This window comes from Fukomys damarensis, unplaced genomic scaffold, assembly GCF_012274545.1.
Source record: "Fukomys damarensis isolate Sample0158 unplaced genomic scaffold, DMR_v1.0_HiC HiC_scaffold_6, whole genome shotgun sequence".
Taxonomy (NCBI): domain Eukaryota; kingdom Metazoa; phylum Chordata; class Mammalia; order Rodentia; family Bathyergidae; genus Fukomys; species Fukomys damarensis.
The window spans coordinates 12,763,118-12,781,504 of record NW_022900918.1 but is presented as its reverse complement, the minus strand read 5'-3'; the positions used below and the strand labels follow the sequence as shown (position 1 = coordinate 12,781,504).

At 37.6% G+C, this 18,387-nt stretch overlaps 1 protein-coding gene across 8 annotated transcripts in view; it reads right to left on the bottom strand.

The window, feature by feature from the left end:
* The window catches only part of Lmo7 (LIM domain 7), a 215,957-nt gene that overhangs the window by 63,629 nt on the left and 133,941 nt on the right, over positions 1-18,387 (bottom strand). For all 8 annotated transcript variants that reach the window (XM_019207264.2, XM_010622357.3, XM_010622359.3 and 5 more), the window contains exon 5: positions 731-761. In XM_019207264.2, the coding sequence (XP_019062809.1) occupies positions 731-761 (31 nt within the window). The remainder of the gene's footprint in view (positions 1-730; positions 762-18,387) is intronic.

Genomic DNA, 18,387 nt, shown 5'->3' with positions numbered 1-18,387 from the left:
AAAAAAAAAAAAAAAAAAAAAAAAAAACTCAATTATTCCACGCAAGCACGAGGTCCCGAGTTTGGTCCTGAGTTGGATCCCCAGTACCAAAAAGAGAAAAGTCTAATTATTCTTACTAGATTTTCTTGTCTCAGAACAAGTTCTCTGAGCAAAAGGTATTCTAGCATATATAAAGGAGGCAAACATTTGTAAGAGAAAAACACAAATAAAACTTTAAATCCCATCAATATTTTTAATAAAACTACAGAACAAACACCTAAAATAAGTAATTCTCAGCATTCTTAACAAGAACATTAAGCTTTTTTAAAAATAAAGCTGTCCCTTTTAGACATTCTTTTATATATTTAGACTATTAAAGATAGTATATGAGTTTACAATGAATAATTACCCAGAGACTTTAAATGTTCAGTGTTTTTCCTTGAAGTCTGATATGATGATTTCTACTTGCTCCCCTAAAAGTCCTAAAATGAGCCAGTCCTTACCACATTAGTACCACAACAACCAGCTTCCTAAATCTAACCAACCCTCTTATACCATTATGTCAGGAAATATATTTTCTAACCATGTATTTTAACAATATACTTAAGTACATTCAGAGTTTGTGACTAGTAGTTTCTAGGTGAAATTAAATTAGAAGAAACAGATACAGAGGATATTTTTAAATCCACTACTTTCTTACAAAATACAAAACTAAAAACTGTAATGCTCAATTAAAATAAATATATCTTACATTTTTCACTCTCCTATCAGTCTCTTCTTGCCTGTAAAGAAAAAGGAAATATTAATATCCATGAGACTTAAATTATTCACTACAACTTTAAAATTATTTTTATTCTAAAGTTTTACAAATATTAATATCATCTGGAAATTCAAAAATCTTAAGACATATATTTCCCATCAGAAGAATTAGTCCATATTCATTGAATTGGTTAAAGGTAATGGTCCATGTTCTATAAAAATGTTTTTCTCTCCTTTTATCCATTATAATCTGATTCTTAAAATATGTTACTGAGAGTTTTATATTCTCTTTTTTTGTTTTTTTCTTTTTTGTACCTGGGATCAAACTCAGGTCCTTACACTTGCAAGGTAGGCAGCAGCACCACTGTGCTAAATTCCCAGTCCCTAATTTTAAACAATGCTTAAACCTGGGCAATGTGAGAAGGGATTGATGTGTATTTATGACAGGAAAACTGGGAAACAAGTAAACAATCTTAAAAAGAAAGGTAGATTTTTTTTTCTATCTACTACACTACAGAGTTCTCCGTTATCTGCAAGGTTTATCATCCAAATTCCTCAGAGAAAACCACTCATAAACCATGATTTGGAAGATGTTCAAAAATACAGTTAAAAAAATAACTGGGGCTAGTGATTTAGCTCAGTGGCACTGCACCTGCTTCAAAAGCACAAGGTCCTGATTTTGATCCCCAGTACCCAAAAAGAAAATGGGTGAACCTCAGCCCAAAGAAACTGCAATCTATTACAATATGGGGATGGGTGGGGGGGGTGCCCACATATAAAAGAGCATGATTTTTTTTTCATTGAATTTATTGGTACATTTTAGGTATACAGTACAGTTACATTCATCATTGGGATCTTGTACCTTTACATGACAGGTCTTATTCTCATTTTTTCCCCCTTACTCCCTGCCCTCCCTTCACCCTCTCCTCACTTTACAAAAGCTTTATTTCCATTTTTTTCATTTTCTCATACTTTTTCTTTTCCCTTATTACCTTTCCCCTACCCTTCCCACGTCCCCTACACCTTTAGCCCTTTTCTTCCTATTTCACATTGTCAATTATACCATTAGGATCTTATGTACTATTACAGTTTTTCACACCAGAGAAACTATTCAGTATTTATACATGTATGACTTATTTATTCCACTTAGGAGTATATCCTCAATATGTATCCATTTTCCTATGAATGAATCTAATTTCTCATTCTTGATGGCTGAGTAGTATTCCATTTTATAGAAAAACCACATCTTCTTTATCCAGTCTCCAACTGATGGGCAGATGGGCTGTTTCCAAGTTTTAGCTATTACAAACTGTGCTGCTATAAACATGAGTGTGCATATATCACTGTGGTATGATTCTTTTAATTCTTTTGGAAAGATACCCAGCAGAGGAATGGCTGGGTCAAATTGAACCTCTAATCCCAGCTCTTTGAGGTATCTCCATATTGATTTTCATAGTGGATGTACCAGTCTGCACTCCCACCAACAATGGAGAAGGGTTCCTTTCTCCCCACAACCCCGCCAACATTGGTTATTGGTTGATTTCTTGACAGCAGCCCTTCTTTGTGGGGTGAGGTGGAATCGAATCTCAGTGTTGTTTTCATCTGCATCTCTCAAATAACCAGTGATGTGGAACATTTTTTCATATATTTACTTGCTGCTTTTACTTTGTCTGATAAATGTCTGTTCATTTCAGATACCCACTTTTGAATTGGGTCTTTATATTTGGGGGGGCTGGTTGTTTTGAGTTATTTATATATTTTAGATAATAGTCCTTTGTCTGAGGAGCAGCTGGTAAAAATTTTTTCCCACATTGTAGGTTGTCTCTTAGTTCTGTTGATGGCTTCTTTTGCAGTGCAGAAGCTTTTTAATAAGATGAGATTCCAGTTGTTGATTCTTTCTGCTAGTTCCCGTGCTACTGAGGATTTATTCATAAAGTCTTTTCCTATGCCAATGTCTTCAAGAGTTTTGCCTAACTTATCTTCCAGAAAGTTTAATGTTTCTTTTTTAATATTTAAATCTTTAATCCACTTCAATTTTAGTTTAGTGCATGGTGAAAGCTAAGGGTCTAGTTTTAATCTGTGGAAGGTTGAAACCCAGTTTTTCCAACACCATTTATTAAAGAGGCTATCTTTCCTTCAGTGAGGATGGTTGGCTCCTTTGTCAAAGATGAGGCAGCTGAGTACATCTGGAGTTGTTTCTGTATCTTCCAATCTATTCCACTGATCCTCAGGTCTGTTTCTTTGCCAGTACCATGCTGTTTTTATCACAGTGACATTGTAGTACAGTTTCAAATTGGAAATTGTTATACCCACTGCCATGTCTCTGTTGCCTAGGATGGCTTCTTCTATTCTAAGTCTCTTCTGGTTCCAAATGAATTTTTGGGTTATTTTTTCTAGTTCTGTGAAATATACTGTTGGAATTTCAATTGGCATTGCATTGAATCTGTATAGCAGTTTTGATAGTATGGCCATTTTCACTATGTTGATTCTTCCTACCCAGGAGCAGGGGATATCTTTCCATTTTCTTATATCCTCTTCAATCTCTTTTTTCAGGGTACTGTAGTTTTCAGTGTAGAGGTCTTTCACTTTCATTAGATTTGATTCCTAGATACTTCATTTTTGGGATGCTATTGTGAAAGGGACTGTTTCCCTAATTTCTCTCTCAGTGAGTCTGTTATTTGTGTATTAGAAGGCTATTGATCTTTTGAGTGTTGACCTTAAAAGAGCGTGATTTTTAGGGGAAGGTTAAAAAGAGGCAGATGTCTCCTCAACATGTAAGAGACAACAGTGTGTTATGGGATAAAGACAAATGTCATCCTAAAAGAACATGTCTCCATCATTAGACATATGCTCATTGTGAATTCAGAGACCATACAAGCCTGATTAGATGGTTTTAAAACAGCTTTTCAGCCTAACTGTAAGTAGTTTGATTTTAGGATAAAATATGTACAAACCCACATTATCCACATGTGTATGCACATGATATATACATAAAACACATCACAGAGATAATTCACTTTTACATACAAAGAGAGCCAAAGAAAGAGGTGTGTGTGAGTACTCAGAGGCAAATATTTAATATAGCTTTCGAAGAATTCACAAGGCCACTATGACTATTTCTTTTTAAAGAAAAAAATGAACCAAAATCAATTTAACAATAATATGCACCTCCTACCCACCCCCAAAATAGCATCTTAACAATAAAATTCAAAAACTTTCACATTACTGGTGGAACTATAAGTTGGTGCAATTATTTATACTCTTACCCTACTTGGTAATATCTATTTAAGCTAAATATATAAATATTCTATGACCTAGTCCATTCCTACGTTTATGCTCAACAACAATATTTATATTTATCTACCAAAATTCATATACAAGATTTACAGCAATACTGTATGTAACAGCTAAAACTGGAAGTTATTCACATGTCTAATAGTCATAAGAATTACAGAACATCCACATAGTGAAAATTTACATGAAAATGAGAATGAAAACCTGTAGCTGCATCTAACAATATGGTTCTATCTCACAAACAATGGAGGAAAAAAAGAAGCCACAACCAATAAATACATAAGGAAATGTTCAATACTTCTGGTCATTCAAGAAATGAAGAATAAAACAACACTGAGATTCCATCTCACTCCAGAAAGAATGGTTACAATAAGAAATCAACCAATAAAAAATGCTACAGAGGCTGTGGGGAAAAAAGAACTCTTCTTCATTGTTTGTGAGAGTGTGAACTAGTACAACACTACAGAAATCGGTATAGAGAATCTTCAGAAAACTAAAAATATAAATTCCATTTGACCCGGCTATTTCCCTTCTAAGTATCTTTCCAAAAGAGTTAAAGATATCATACCACAGCGAGGAATGGATGCCCATGTTTATAACAGCATTAATTCATAATAGCTAAGTCTTGGAAACAGACGATATGTCCATCAATAGATAATGGATAAAGAAAATATGGTATTTATAAACAAGTATATATATAATACTCTGTCATAAAGGATAAGCCTGAGTCATGTGTAGGAAAATAAATGTACCTTGAGACTATCATGCTAAATGAAGTAAATCATACACACAAGCTGAAATATCACATGGTTTCTCTTATATGAGAAACTCAATATATAAAGTGCAAAATAAAAGACAAATAAGAAAAAAGAGAAAGAAGTTATTGTAAGTGAGCACAGACGATGTATTTAAAAGTGAACCTCAATTTAGTATAATTGTCTTAAATGTTTCATGTAGTTTTGGCCTGTTAGTGTGACTGTTAATCTATAGGTATGATAATTAACGTTATAAAAACTTATAAGATAAATAAATGAAGATGATGCTGGAAAAAAAAAGGAGAGGAATGGAGGGAAGAATTGAGATGTGTTATACACGTGAGCCAATTCCCCAGAGTGAATGTAATCATTATGTACTGTAAACATATACTAATAAAAATAATTTTTTAAAAAATTATAAACCAGAGACTCTAAAACTATGAGCCAAATAAAACTGTTCTTTGTAAGCAAAAGAGGAGGAGAAAACGCCAGACACAAAAGAGCAGAGTGTATCTGGATAGACTCACACAAAGTGAAAAGGTAGGTTGTGCCAGTTCGTCTTAATTGTCAACATAAGTGGATTGAGAGACTCCTAGAGTGGTGACTGACCATGAGCACACTATACTTTGGTGGATTAATCCTGTGATGTTCGTAGCTAAATATGCTATTAGGAGGTATGGCCTAGTTGGAGGAGGGTCATAAGGGATATGATTTTGAAGGGTTATCTTTTCTCAGCGACCATGAAGCAAACAACTGTTCTCCACCATACCCTTTCACCCTGATGTTTCTGTCATGGAACCAACTAACCATGGATTGAAATTGTAAACCAAAATAAACTTTTCCCCCTTTAAGTTGCAGATGCCTGGTATTTTGTCCTAACCACTGGAAAAGCTGACTAAAACACAGGCAAAACAAAGATATGCTATTAGAGGTCAGGACAGTGGTTACCCATGTGGGAGAAACTGACAGAAGTCACTGGCAGAAGGTAGAACCTCTAGCATGCTGATACTTTGTATTTTGATCTGAAAGCTGACTGCACCTAACCATGTTCAGTTTCTAAATAAACCTTTAAACTGTACTTTTACAGTATGTATGCTTTTTCTATGTAAATTGTTTCAAAAAAAGTGAATACAACAAATTTCACAGCCCAAGGACTCAAACCATAACTAAATTTTTGAGTATAAAAAGAATCATTAAGAACATTTTGGAAGGAGTAAGTGGGGAAGTCACTAGAAATGGTCATTGGAAAATTAGTTATAATCACACAGGTCCTTGTTAGATTACTGACCAGTACACACACAAACACACAAACACACACACACACACACACACACCTCAACTATTAAATTATCCAAAGCACAGAAGAACCATCAATACAAGTACAAAGGACTCACTAGCCTAATAGTTATCCCTCCTTTGTCAGAGCAAAGCTCTCTTGAACTCAGAGCAAGCTCTCTTGAACCCCTGACCTCCTTTCCACAGCCCTCCATAAAGGTTTTCAATCCAACACACTCATGACTTTTTAATCGTGATAGAGCAATCACTGGAAATTCAAAGTACAGCCTATTCTGTATCAGATTCTCACAATAGCAGTGTCCTTGGCATTACCGCCCTTAATTCACTTTACATTCCCTTCTAAATATGAGCATTTACAACATGCTCTTCAACACAGTTATACATAGGCTAGCTAAGTTAGTGTCTTATCACTAAAATGTAATGCCAGGAATTCAAGTAGTTGATGATTTGCTGAAGTAAAGAGGCCACTATGACACACCACAAATATCCTCCTGCATGAAGTCAGGAATCAGGCTGCTCCTTTCCCTGGGATGGCCACAGGGCATTACTCCAAGACCTTTTAACTAGAACAAGTATGAGAGGGGAAGTGAGCTTAGCACAACTCGACTCTGCCTGACCCAGTCAATGAGTAAGGCAGCAGGATCTGCACAGATGAATAATTTCCCTTATAGCAAAAGTGCTGGTAGAGTTGATGTGGTATAATACCATGCTGAAGGAGCAAGTGGTTTGAGGTCTATCAGGCTCCTACACTGTATTTATTTGGGCCATATACTTGACTCTCAAAGCTTCAATTTCCTTCTGGATAAACTGGGTGCGACACCTCCTATTTAAAAAAATCAGGAGGACATATACTCATGTACTTAGTAGAATCCCTAACAACACAGTCATCAGCATAAACTGTGTGGAGGTCAAGGCACTCTTATTCCCATTCTGTCCACAAAGTCCTCCTACTGAAGTAATTCCTGGCTCCCTGATACTCCCCATTTTTATTCCACTTTTCCACATAATCTTCTACTACATGTGTTTATTTTTGATATTTCTCTGCTCTACTAGAATCCCAAAAGGTTTGTGTGGTTTTGTTCACTATCCCAAGGGCTTCAGACAGTATACGCCCCCTTGGAAAGTACATAAAAATATGTGTTTAAAAATGCAGTTATGGCACACAGATGCACTCAAACATTGGTTGAACACACTTATTGAACTTACAGAAATGTGAGAAAAAGCTAAAATGATAATAGCTCAGGAGACTTTTGTGGTTATCGTTGGTACTAGGGATTGAATCCAGAGCCTCGTGACTGCTAGACAAGCACTCCTCCTGTGCTACTTTTCTCTTGTTGCTAAGACAAAATACTGGACACCTAAAGTTAAAGGGGAAAGGGTTTATTTAGTTCATAGTGCATAGAGGTTTCAGTACATATAAGCTGGTTCCAAGTCAGGGTGGCTCAGCAGAGGGGCATCAGAGATAAGTTCATGGAAAGCAGAAGACAGCAAAAGCAAGCAAGAAAGGGGCCTTAACAGTGTCTTTCTGCCCCTTTTATCTTATCCAGACTACTGGGATTAGGGCAATACTAAACCAAACAGTGGAGTGATTCAGTAATTACAAACCCATAATCCCACTGTCACACACTCTGGATTCAGCCACCTCTGAAAAAGCCCTATGACTACATTAGATTTAGGGGAGATATCTAGACACAAAAAATAACATTCCAATCCTGGGCTCCCAAAGACTCAAGCACATCCCTTTATGCAAAAGGCACTTAGTCCATCTAGAAAAGTTGCAAAAGTTCTAATGTTTTCACCATTGCTGAAATTTCCAAGTTCAAAGTCTCCTCTCAGATTTAAGGCAAACTCTTAGCTGCAAGCCCTTATACAAATAAAAAGAAAGTTAAAAACTTCCAATATTCAATGGCACAAGATAGACATTTCCATTCTAAAAGTTATAAATGGGGATACAATGGAAAGGGACTAAAGCAAGTCCAAAATCTAGCAGGGCAAACATTAAATCCCACAGTTCCACTTTCTGCATCCCAGGCAATCTGTGGCAAATTGTGAACTCCAAAGGGTTTGGGTGGCTCTGCCCCTACAGCACTGCTGGTGGTCACAGCTCCCACGGCCTCTCTCGGGCCAGTTCTGCTCCTTCCTTGCAGTTTTTCTCAGATGATCCATGTTCCTGGATTCTCCAAACTTCTGAGATCTCCACTGCACCTTTGGCCTCACACTCATAGCTTCACACACTGCCCTCTGAGGGGTACTTTGCCTGGCTTCCCAGGCCTTCTTTTGAAATCTGGGTGGAAGTTTTCCTGACTCCACAACTCTTGCATTCTGCATCCACCTAAAACCAGCACCACCTTTGTGGATAAGGCCACAGTCGCTGCCAGCTGGAGCAGTAGCCAAGCTTCCTTCTCTCTAGTTTGTAGGGTGCCTAAGATCCAAATCCTATGAACAACTTCCCTATCCTGCCGCCATTCTGGAACAGAGTGCTCTGGGGCTTTCTTTTCAAAGAAAAGTCTTTCATTTCTGCAATTTTGAGGTGGCAAAGGGTGGAGCCTTGCTGATTCTTTGATACCCTCAAGACATCTTTTCTAGTCTCCTGTTCCTTCTCAGCAAATCAAGATCTCCTCTGCTCTGTCTTTGGAGACTGCAACTTTACTGGAGCTTCCTTTCTGGCCAAATTCAAAACATTTTAAATCATTCTGTTGGGCTCTTTGCTCTTGCTTCTCAACATAAACCTTACTAAAAAGTTCCAAGAGCAGCCATACCATGACCTCAATATTAGACTACTTTGAAATTTCTTCCACAAGATTAATTAGTCAGCCACCCTTAGTCTTAGTCCCAGGCAAAGTCTTTGGTCATGAGCAAAATACAGACAAACTTTCTGCCAAGGCATAACATACATCACGTGGAGTCCAACAACCAATGCAGTCTTTCTTACCAGCAGAAACCTTTCAAGCCTGGTCTTTACTGGCAGGATTTCTATCAGCTTTTTTGTCTTCTGAGCTCTGACCAGAATCTCCCATACAGTTCAGCCTAAAGTATTCCAGGATCTACTTTTTCAGACAGCCTCTCCAAACCTTTCCAAACTCTTCCCACAATCCATTTCCAAAGGCTCCTGAAACACTTGGTCAGGTATTGTCGCAGCAACAACCCCACTTCTGTCTTATTTACTTTTCTCGGTGCTGAGACAACATACCCGACACCCAAAGAAAGTTAAAGGAGGAAAAGTTTATTTGGCTTACAGTTCATACAGGTTTCAGTCTATAATCAGCTGGCTCTAAGGCAGGGTGGTGTGGCAGACAAGCCTTGAAGGGAAGAAACAGTTCATGGCAGCCAGAAGGCAGCAAAAGCAACAAGGGGATTTTTGGGAGGGGAGGTACTGGGATTGAACTTAGGACCTTGTGCTTGTGAGGCAGGAAATGGAACCAATGAGCTAAATCCTCAGTCCATCAAGGGAATCTTTCTGCCCCTTTTATTTTATCCAGACTACCAGAATTAAGACAGTGCCAAAACAGTGTACTGGTTTAGTAATCATATGCAATTAATCCCAGAATCACACACTCTAGATTCAGCTACCTCTGAAAAAGGCACCTGTGAGCACATGAGGTTTTGAAGGAACATCTAGACTCAAACCATAACACTACCATTGAGCTGTTCCCTGCCACCCTCCTTTTCTCTTTTTCTTTCTTTTTTTTTTTTTTTCTTTTTGGTTTTGTTTTGAGGCTGGGTCTTACTAAATGGCCTGGGCTGATCTCAGACTTTCAATCACATATTTTAGCCTCCTGAGAAGTTAGATTATATCCAAGCACCATCATAGCCCCAGAGCATGAGATTCTTAATAAATCTTCATATGATGTTAAAGAGAACAATTACATTGCATTAGCTTACTTGACATGTATCCAATTTTTAATCAAACTGTATTGATATTCATATAAGCTGCCAAAAAAAAGACAAACAAAATCAAAAGCCAGTTTGAAAACACTGAGTAAAAAGCTTAAATGCTAATCACTGATAAAAAAAAAAAAGGGCAAAGAATACATACCTACATCAAAACATAAATTTACTGTTGAAAGGGAAAAAATAGTTCAGCAATATTTTTAAAATTACTACCTTGAATATATTGATAGCCCTCATTCTATGCTTAGATCATGCATTAACTTTTAAATCCAATTTTAATATTAATGAGATAGCAAGAACATCAGATACAATCTTCCTCACTTTTAATGAAATAGTTCTTGTAATTCCTTTGCTGACTCACAAAGGGCCAGAAGATATATTCCCATTACAGACTTCTGAAGTTCGGGTTTATCAGTCTACTCTCCCAGCTGTCATCACCTTAACCTAACAGCTACTTGATATTACTTGGAACCAGGCAGCTCTAGGTCTGATCTTTTTTTTTTTAAATGAGTTTAAATCTTTGAGATTTTAAAAGATAAGTATGAATCACTCAAGAAAGAATTTCTAACCAAAGGACCAAGGAAATAAAAAGTCCACATCTTTGCTTGGACTATCCTTAAGAGAAACTTTGCTAGTCTACCCATGAGGCAGCAGTTCAGCTACAAGGGCTCTGGGGTCAGCCCTCCTGCCTGGATTCTGGCTCCACTTTTCCTAGCTGCGAGCACCTGATCACATTACTTAACTCTGTCTCCAAAGCTTCACCTGCAAAATACAACAACTGTTACAGCCCCACAGGGCTCCAGAGAAAGATAAAAAGTGCTTACCCAGGCAGAATGAGTAAATGAGACATTTCAAGACTACCTCCCAGTGATCCACCTAAACCAAACCACTGGGGAAAAGGGCAATGGCCAAAAGACAGTCAACTTTTTCCTCACACATAAAGTTTTTTCCCTGGAATAAATATTTCTATGAAACATAAGTTCAACACTCACGTTTCACTTTCCTTGCCCTCTTGCCACTGAAGACTTGAAACAAGGATAATAAATTATTTCTAGGATAAGGTCAAAGAAAGGGCAAGGCAAACCACAGTGGTATTACTGCCACTATCTAAACATCCATGTTGGCACAAACCAGCCCTCCACACCCATCCATGGTTTATGAAGGCCAAATCCAAAAGCTCAACATGTAAAAGAAAAAAGAAATCTTCAAAGCCGAAAGCCTATCTCCCTCACACCTGACTGCACAGTTTGAGAACAAAGGGCTAATGAATGAGATTATGACTTACCACGGCGGGCCAGCCAGCTGAGCTCTAAAGTTGCACCAAAAATGTCCAAAATTTCCCTGCAGAGTGCTAACTTTGAGCCCACACACATTCAACCTACCCAAGCCTTCTCTGAGGGACTGCAGAGAGAGCTGAACCCATCCAGACACATGATTGCATGCCACAGTTGATCACTGGCCAGGCAGTCAAGCACCAAAAAGCTCACAGGTTACCTAAAGCCACTCCTTGCTTTGAAGAATTGGGGCCAAAAGAGACAAAGGAAATCTCACTCTGAAAGAGTAAAACTTCATAGGATTTGACATACAGCCCCAGTTTTTCTGTGTTCTCCATTTCGCAGTAGCCTTTTTTTCTCAAAAGTACAACCAACTTTCTTATTTGCAACTATGAAAGGCCCAATCTTCCTATGCTCAGCTCCAACCTCTTAATTCTTGAGAGTTGAATTTTCCAAGTTCCAAAAGTATCTCTTCTCCCCAAGCCCAGCCACACCCTCCTGAATCAACCTCAGTTAAAATCAAATACAGAAACCTGACTGAACCATTACATGGAGAAACATGACTAAAACCTCAAGTTGGAATTTGATAGTAGGAATACCTGTTATCAAAAAGGTAGAGGTCTGTCTGGTCACTATGCCAAGCCTCCAGTCCAGGTGATCCCAGCTAAACAAGATCTGGAAATTCAACAAGGGACTCAAGCATAGTTACCTACCCAGCTTAGTGTCCTCCCTGCTACCAGAATAAGTTCCCTGCTGTGCGTCTTTATTCCTCAGAACAACTGTAGTTTATGGAGTGAATGGGTCCTCAAGCCTCTACTTCCTGAGGCTATTTCCCAGAGTTAGGCACGGTATCTTCCTAGAGACCCAGCATCCCCCACTACCCTTGGTGGTACCAGCTGATCTGGGTGTTGCCTTTTGGGAAACTAGGTTGATATTAGAGAAGCTGGGTTCAGTAAATACTTGGTCCCCCTCCAAGCCACTAAGTAATGTCTCTTCCCCAGTTGTTGCTTACTCTGTTGGCCACCTGCTAGCCCTTTAAAAAAAATCAAAAAATGAAGTTCTGAATCATGCTTTTATAAGCAGTCACAAGAAGAAGTGTGTGGAAAGCATCTGGTTTGAATCTGCCTTATATATGGGGTAAGAACAGAGGCTCATGTATGGGAGGGGGAGACAGCAGAGAGAGCTCAGATCAGATGTCCTGATGGTAGGACAGTGGTGGCATCGTCTGCTCTGTGTTACTAGAACAGAATACCGCAGACTGGGTATTGGGGGGCAGGGGGCCGAGGCAGTGAGAGGGGGGAAGAGAAGCGGGAGGGGGAAGGGGGAGCAGGAGGGGGAGTGAGAGACATCTAAGGTCAAGGGACAGGCGTCTGGTAAGACATCTTACCATCTCTGGTAGAGATGGGTGGGAGGAAAAAGGGAAGTAGGCCAAACTCACCCTCAAGAGCCATTAATCCACTCCTGAGAGCAAAGGCCTAATTACTTCTTAAAGGTCCCAAATCTCAACACTGTTGCATTGGGGATGAGGTTTCTAGTACATGAAATTTCAGGACACATTCAAAGCAGAGCAAGCAGCATCTTTGTTATATATGCAGCAAGGTGGTCTGTCTCCAAATAGGAAGAAAGCCTAGGCGTTTTGAGCAACTCTAGCACACTAGGTTAAATTTTAAGAAACAGCAAGAAAACTTTAACACTACTGCCTCAAAAGAAAGGGGCCATTTCTATTCAAAATATAGGTATCAAATTATGAATCTATCAGGAATGGCTTCATTTCCCATCAAAGGAAGTTTCATTCTATTAATAGAAGTTCATCCATTGCATTATTTAAAATAGAATTAATACTATCACCTTTCTTTTACCGTGTCAAATAGATGTGTGTATAAAAGTTGCCGAGTTCTTAGAAAACATCACTCACTCTTCTCTTCTTTCAAAAAAGTAAGCTGCATTAAAAGGAAGAAAGGAAGAAACTGAAGTTCTGCTTCCTTCCCTCCCACTTCATCCTAAAAATGAAACCACATTCCTCTTGACAATCTCCCAGTAATGTTGGAGATCTGTAACTCACTGGTTTTGATGTGCCATTTCTACAAAATGCAGCTCCATCCGACTGAAGTGGAAACCATAAAAACGACACACATGAGAACATAACACCACCCCTGAGATAATCAGTGCGCACAGATACATAAACCTAATTTCTATACTCACCTATGTGAGAAAAAACTCTTGGAAATTCAACAGTTTTTGCCCTCGCAACATAATTATTATTCTAATCATGACATGAATACATTCTTGTTAAAAATAACTCATTATTAAATTTCACACCCTTCCCACACACTATAAAAATAGCAGAGTTTCACTTAACGAGGAGGAATGGCAATATGCATTAGAAGATCCTGGCAAACAATTCTATAATAAAATTGAAGAACCAGCTATACCAAGAGCGGGGGTGGGGGGGTAAGGCTTTATCCCAAACTCTCTCAGTCAGAAACTCTTGTATAAATCTTTTCTACTTTATGTAATATACTTGCTATTACATAAATCTGACTTCATATTTGAGAAGTGTGTATATATACCATTAGCTAGTAAACCAGAAACAGAATTATGATCCATTTTGTATGATCCGTTTATTAACTGGAGTTCAGTTACATAAAATATGCTGAGGGAGATAAAAGAAGTGATTTCAACCAAAGAAGCTTAATTTTAACTTTCTTCCTCTAAGTAACAATGCTAGGTAGCCGCAGCAATGGAGATACTGGGTTTTCCTTTTACATATGAAACTTCAAACCCCTAACAAGGCTAAAATGATGATTAGGTAAATGGTAACTCAGACACTCAAATACAATGCTCAAAGTAGAAATATTGCCCAGAGGTATAATGTGGGGAGTTGTCTTGCATATAAATGAAATGTAAAGTCATATGATTGAATGAGATCACCTTTATTAAAATAAGTAAGTACAGTATACACAGAAAAGAGGTTCAAGGATTGAGCCTTGGGAAACCCAAGCTATAAGGGTTAAGAAACAGAAGTTGGCAAAGCAGTTTTAAGGACCACCCAGGAAAACAGGAGTGGCCTACCACAGTGAAGGCAAAGAAGGAGGAAGGTGCAAACCCAGTAACTAGTGGATTTTTTCTCATCTCTTATGGTATCTTGCATGCACACCCCACATATAATTATGCTTCTCTGAGAAGCAGCAGTTAGTAATGACAAATATTAACACTAACAAAAATTTAATCAAGCTGTGCAGGTAGCCCACACCTATAATCCCAGCAGTCTGGAAGCCTGAGGTAGGGAGATCAAAAATTCAAGCCCAGTCTTGAGGAGTTAGTGACACCATTAAAAAAAAAAAAAAAAAAAAAAATTAAAGGCCCTGGGTTCAACCCCCAGTACGAAAGAAACACATATCTCAAAACCACTCATGTCCCTGAAGATACAATTTAAGAGGATATTGAACTAGATATCTCTTAGGTATACTTCCAGACTTGAACCCATCCTCAGCAAATCAAAATGAAAATTTAATTATAAATATAAATTTCCTAGATATCGGAACACAATCCTATGCCAGACCATTTTACTTTCATTCAAATGTTCCTCAAACTGTGTATAACAGAACAGAAAAATTGTGGCAAATTGTTACGAGGACTTCAGGGCAAAAAAAAAAAAAAAAAAAAAAATTTAAAAACGCTCCATACTCTATTGTCCTCTTGCATAGATATACAAAGGAAAATTAAAATTCTGACAAGTGCTCTAAAAAGAGACCTATTTTACTTCTATTTTGAAAAATTCTTTTTTTTTTTTTTCCTTTGGTACCAGGGATAGAACTCAGGACCTTGCACTTGCAAGGCAGACAGACTTTTTTAATTTTTTGGCAGAACACTCATTTGAGGATATTACTATTAATGAAATGTTTTCCAGTTGTGTCCTTTTTAACTACCTTATATAAAGTATATAATCAATATAATCATAGCAGCTGCTTTTATTAATAATTTTCTATCAATCCTTATGTCAACTGTTCTACATTATCTCCTTTAATCCACACAACAATCTAGTTCATGATTTAGAGATTAGGAAAATTAGACTCCAAAAGTTTAAGAAATTTTCCCAAGGCAAAAATCTAGGAAGACTTGGGCTGCGGATTTAGCTCGGTAGCGTCACCTGACTTACAAGTGCAAGGTCCTGAGTTCAATTCCTGGTACCCTCCCACAAAAAAATCTATGAAGACTTGATGTGATTCATAAACTTCCCAAAGCCCAGTAATAATACAATCATGAACATTTTCTACAGTAATATATGTACTTTCAAAATAATTTACTTCTTTCTTAATCCTGAGAAATGATTCTCTTTATCCTGAAATATGTCAATATTTTTTTCAAATTGTTGGTTCAAAACTTACCATCTTCAATACTCCAAATAAACAACAAAAAAAGAATGAATAAATTAAGTAAAAGTACCTACAAAATCAAATAGGAAAGTCTTTTAGTTGCCTGAAAGTCTACTTTATCTTAAGGAATACTATAAAGATAGCATTCTACCATTAGGTTTACAAAAATTAAGCATACATTTAAAGTGCCTGGCATGTAAATACATATTTCCTTCCCAAAGTACATAAAAGTCATCTATAAAGCACAAGATGGGCTAAATTGTTAGTTATAATGATATAAGTTATTATATCATTACATAAATTCCTTAGGTATAAATATTTTCAGTACGCCATGTGTCTGTAACATGAGCTCTATATAGTCAAAATAACACATAACAAACTATTCACGCAACATGTTCAGAAGTTTCTATGCTACTTAACTATTCTCTCATCTCTGAGACTTGAATCAAAATGTAGTATCCTCCCCAAAAGAGATTCTTACCCCTCCAGTTTTTGTTATGTCACTTTTATCCTATATTTTGTCTAACATAGGCTTCTCTTTAATGTTCACTTGCACAATCCCAAGATAGAAAAAACTAAGCTTTGCACAATGTTACTTATGCTACAGTTTAACAGAGATAATACACAGTAATTGTAAATGAATGCTTTTAAACCTCCATAATATTAACATTTTGAACTTCATAATCTTTCAACATATGGAGACTGTCCTGAGCATTACAGAATAGAAAGGAGCTTCCTTAGCCTCTAACCCCTTATTAGGGTTGGATATGAATTGTCCCCCAAAAGCTCATGTGTGCAAAGCATGGTCCCCAATGCAGCAATGCTTAAAGGTGGGGCTTTGGAGAAATGATCAAATCATGAAGACTCTGATTAAGACTGATTAAATTTCCAATGGATCATAATTTAATGGGCTTTGGAGAGGTGAGGGGAAGTTAGTGGGGGAGGACTTAGTTGAAAAGAGCAGGTCCTTGGGTGTAGGGAGCAGTTCTACATAATTTTGAGGAAAAATCATTTCACAATTAAATTATGATTAAGCCTACTTTTCCCACCTAGAGGCTGGCTATGGCATGTAGGGACATAACTCCTTTTTTCCTCTGGTCACAGCTAAAACCTCAATGGTCCTGTGATGCCGTGACATTCCAGGGCAGGATTACATTTAGCTAAAGACATCTTGGTTCCTTGAGAGTTTAGTAATAAGAGAAAAGTTTCACCTGGAGTGGGACAAATTCCTAATCAACGTAAAGACCTAGGATCTTCATTTGCATAAATTCCTCATCATCTTTCTAGGATTATTGCCACTCTCTGATTCATCTGTTACTCCCAAATAAAGGTGTGGCAAGCTTGGGGTGCCTCAGTCTTTGCTGCCCAGATCAGCATTAATCAAGCCCAAAGCGCAGCTTCTTCTCTAAGTCTTGTTTCCTGTCTTTATTAATTCACCTTATGCTATCAGAAGAGAACAGGACTCACTGCAGGGGTTCTGGTAACATTCCCTTTCCCGTTCCTTACACTTAGGGGCATGCCCCAAAGGACTTTATCTTGTCTCTGGGTCCCTTCTTTTGCTCTTGCTCACAGTCTGCTTCCTGTAGGCCATGAAGTAAGCTGCTTTGTTCCACTACAGCATATGTTTCTCATCATGATGTTCTGTCTCACTTCAGGCCCAGAAGCAACACAGTCAAGAGACCATGGATTGAAATCTCTGTAACTATGAATCAAAATACACCTTTCTTCCTTTAAGTTGGTTTTCTTAAGTATTGCCATAGCAACAGAAAGTTGAACAGTGTACCCCTAGACCTCAGTTACTCCCCTATCCATTCTGGTCATGAAAATCAGAAATGTTTCCAGACATTACCACAGCTCCCCAGGGGACAAAATTGTTCATTTCATCTTAGAAAATCTAAGAATTTAACTAATTCTAACTATATAAACTGTACTGGTTGCCAGGATCCTAAAATTAGCTGAAAGGGTCACTTAATGACTGTGATCTGGAAAAAAGTATTAAATGTATGAGCAAAGCAAAACACCCAAGCAAAAACTATATACTTGAGAAGTTAATGGATCAAAAGGCAAGAATCAGTGCCTACATCATAGCAGAGATCCAGTACATATGAAAACAACATAGCAAGATCCTGTCTCAAAATAAAAAATAAAAAGGGCTGGGAACGTAGCTCAGCCCTCCCTGGGTTCAATCCCCACACCACATTCCATATACAGAAAGAAAGAGACATCTCATTCTCTATCCTCACTCCACCCACAATCAGCCACTGCTAGAAACATCATCCAATTTATGTCAATTTAAAACTAAATTTTCATATAAAACTATTTGATTGTAATTCATTTACAGAATAGTTTTTTAAAACTTCAAAGATAACCTTCCCCTAGCAATTTGCAAACATGTAAAAAGTTAGGTGCCTTTAGAAAAAAAAAATTTTTTTCTTTGGGCAGATATTCTCTAAACTTCCCAAATGCAATGTGTCTCATGTATAGAAATAAAGTTGAAGGGCTGGGGATGTAGCTCAATGGGGCTGCACCTGCCCAGCAAGTTCAAGGCCCTGAGTTTGATCCCTAGCACTGGAAAAAATAAAAAAAATTTAGTTGGAGGAATTCCTTGTTCAAAGGAAAAAATTCATAATCTTTAACTTAATGTTTCACTTCTTATCATTTGTAGAGGGTATTATCTTTCTTTAGAAAGTCAAGATGACACATTACTTAAAATCTTCCATTTTAATATAACAATCTTGATAGTGTGTATGTATATATATATAT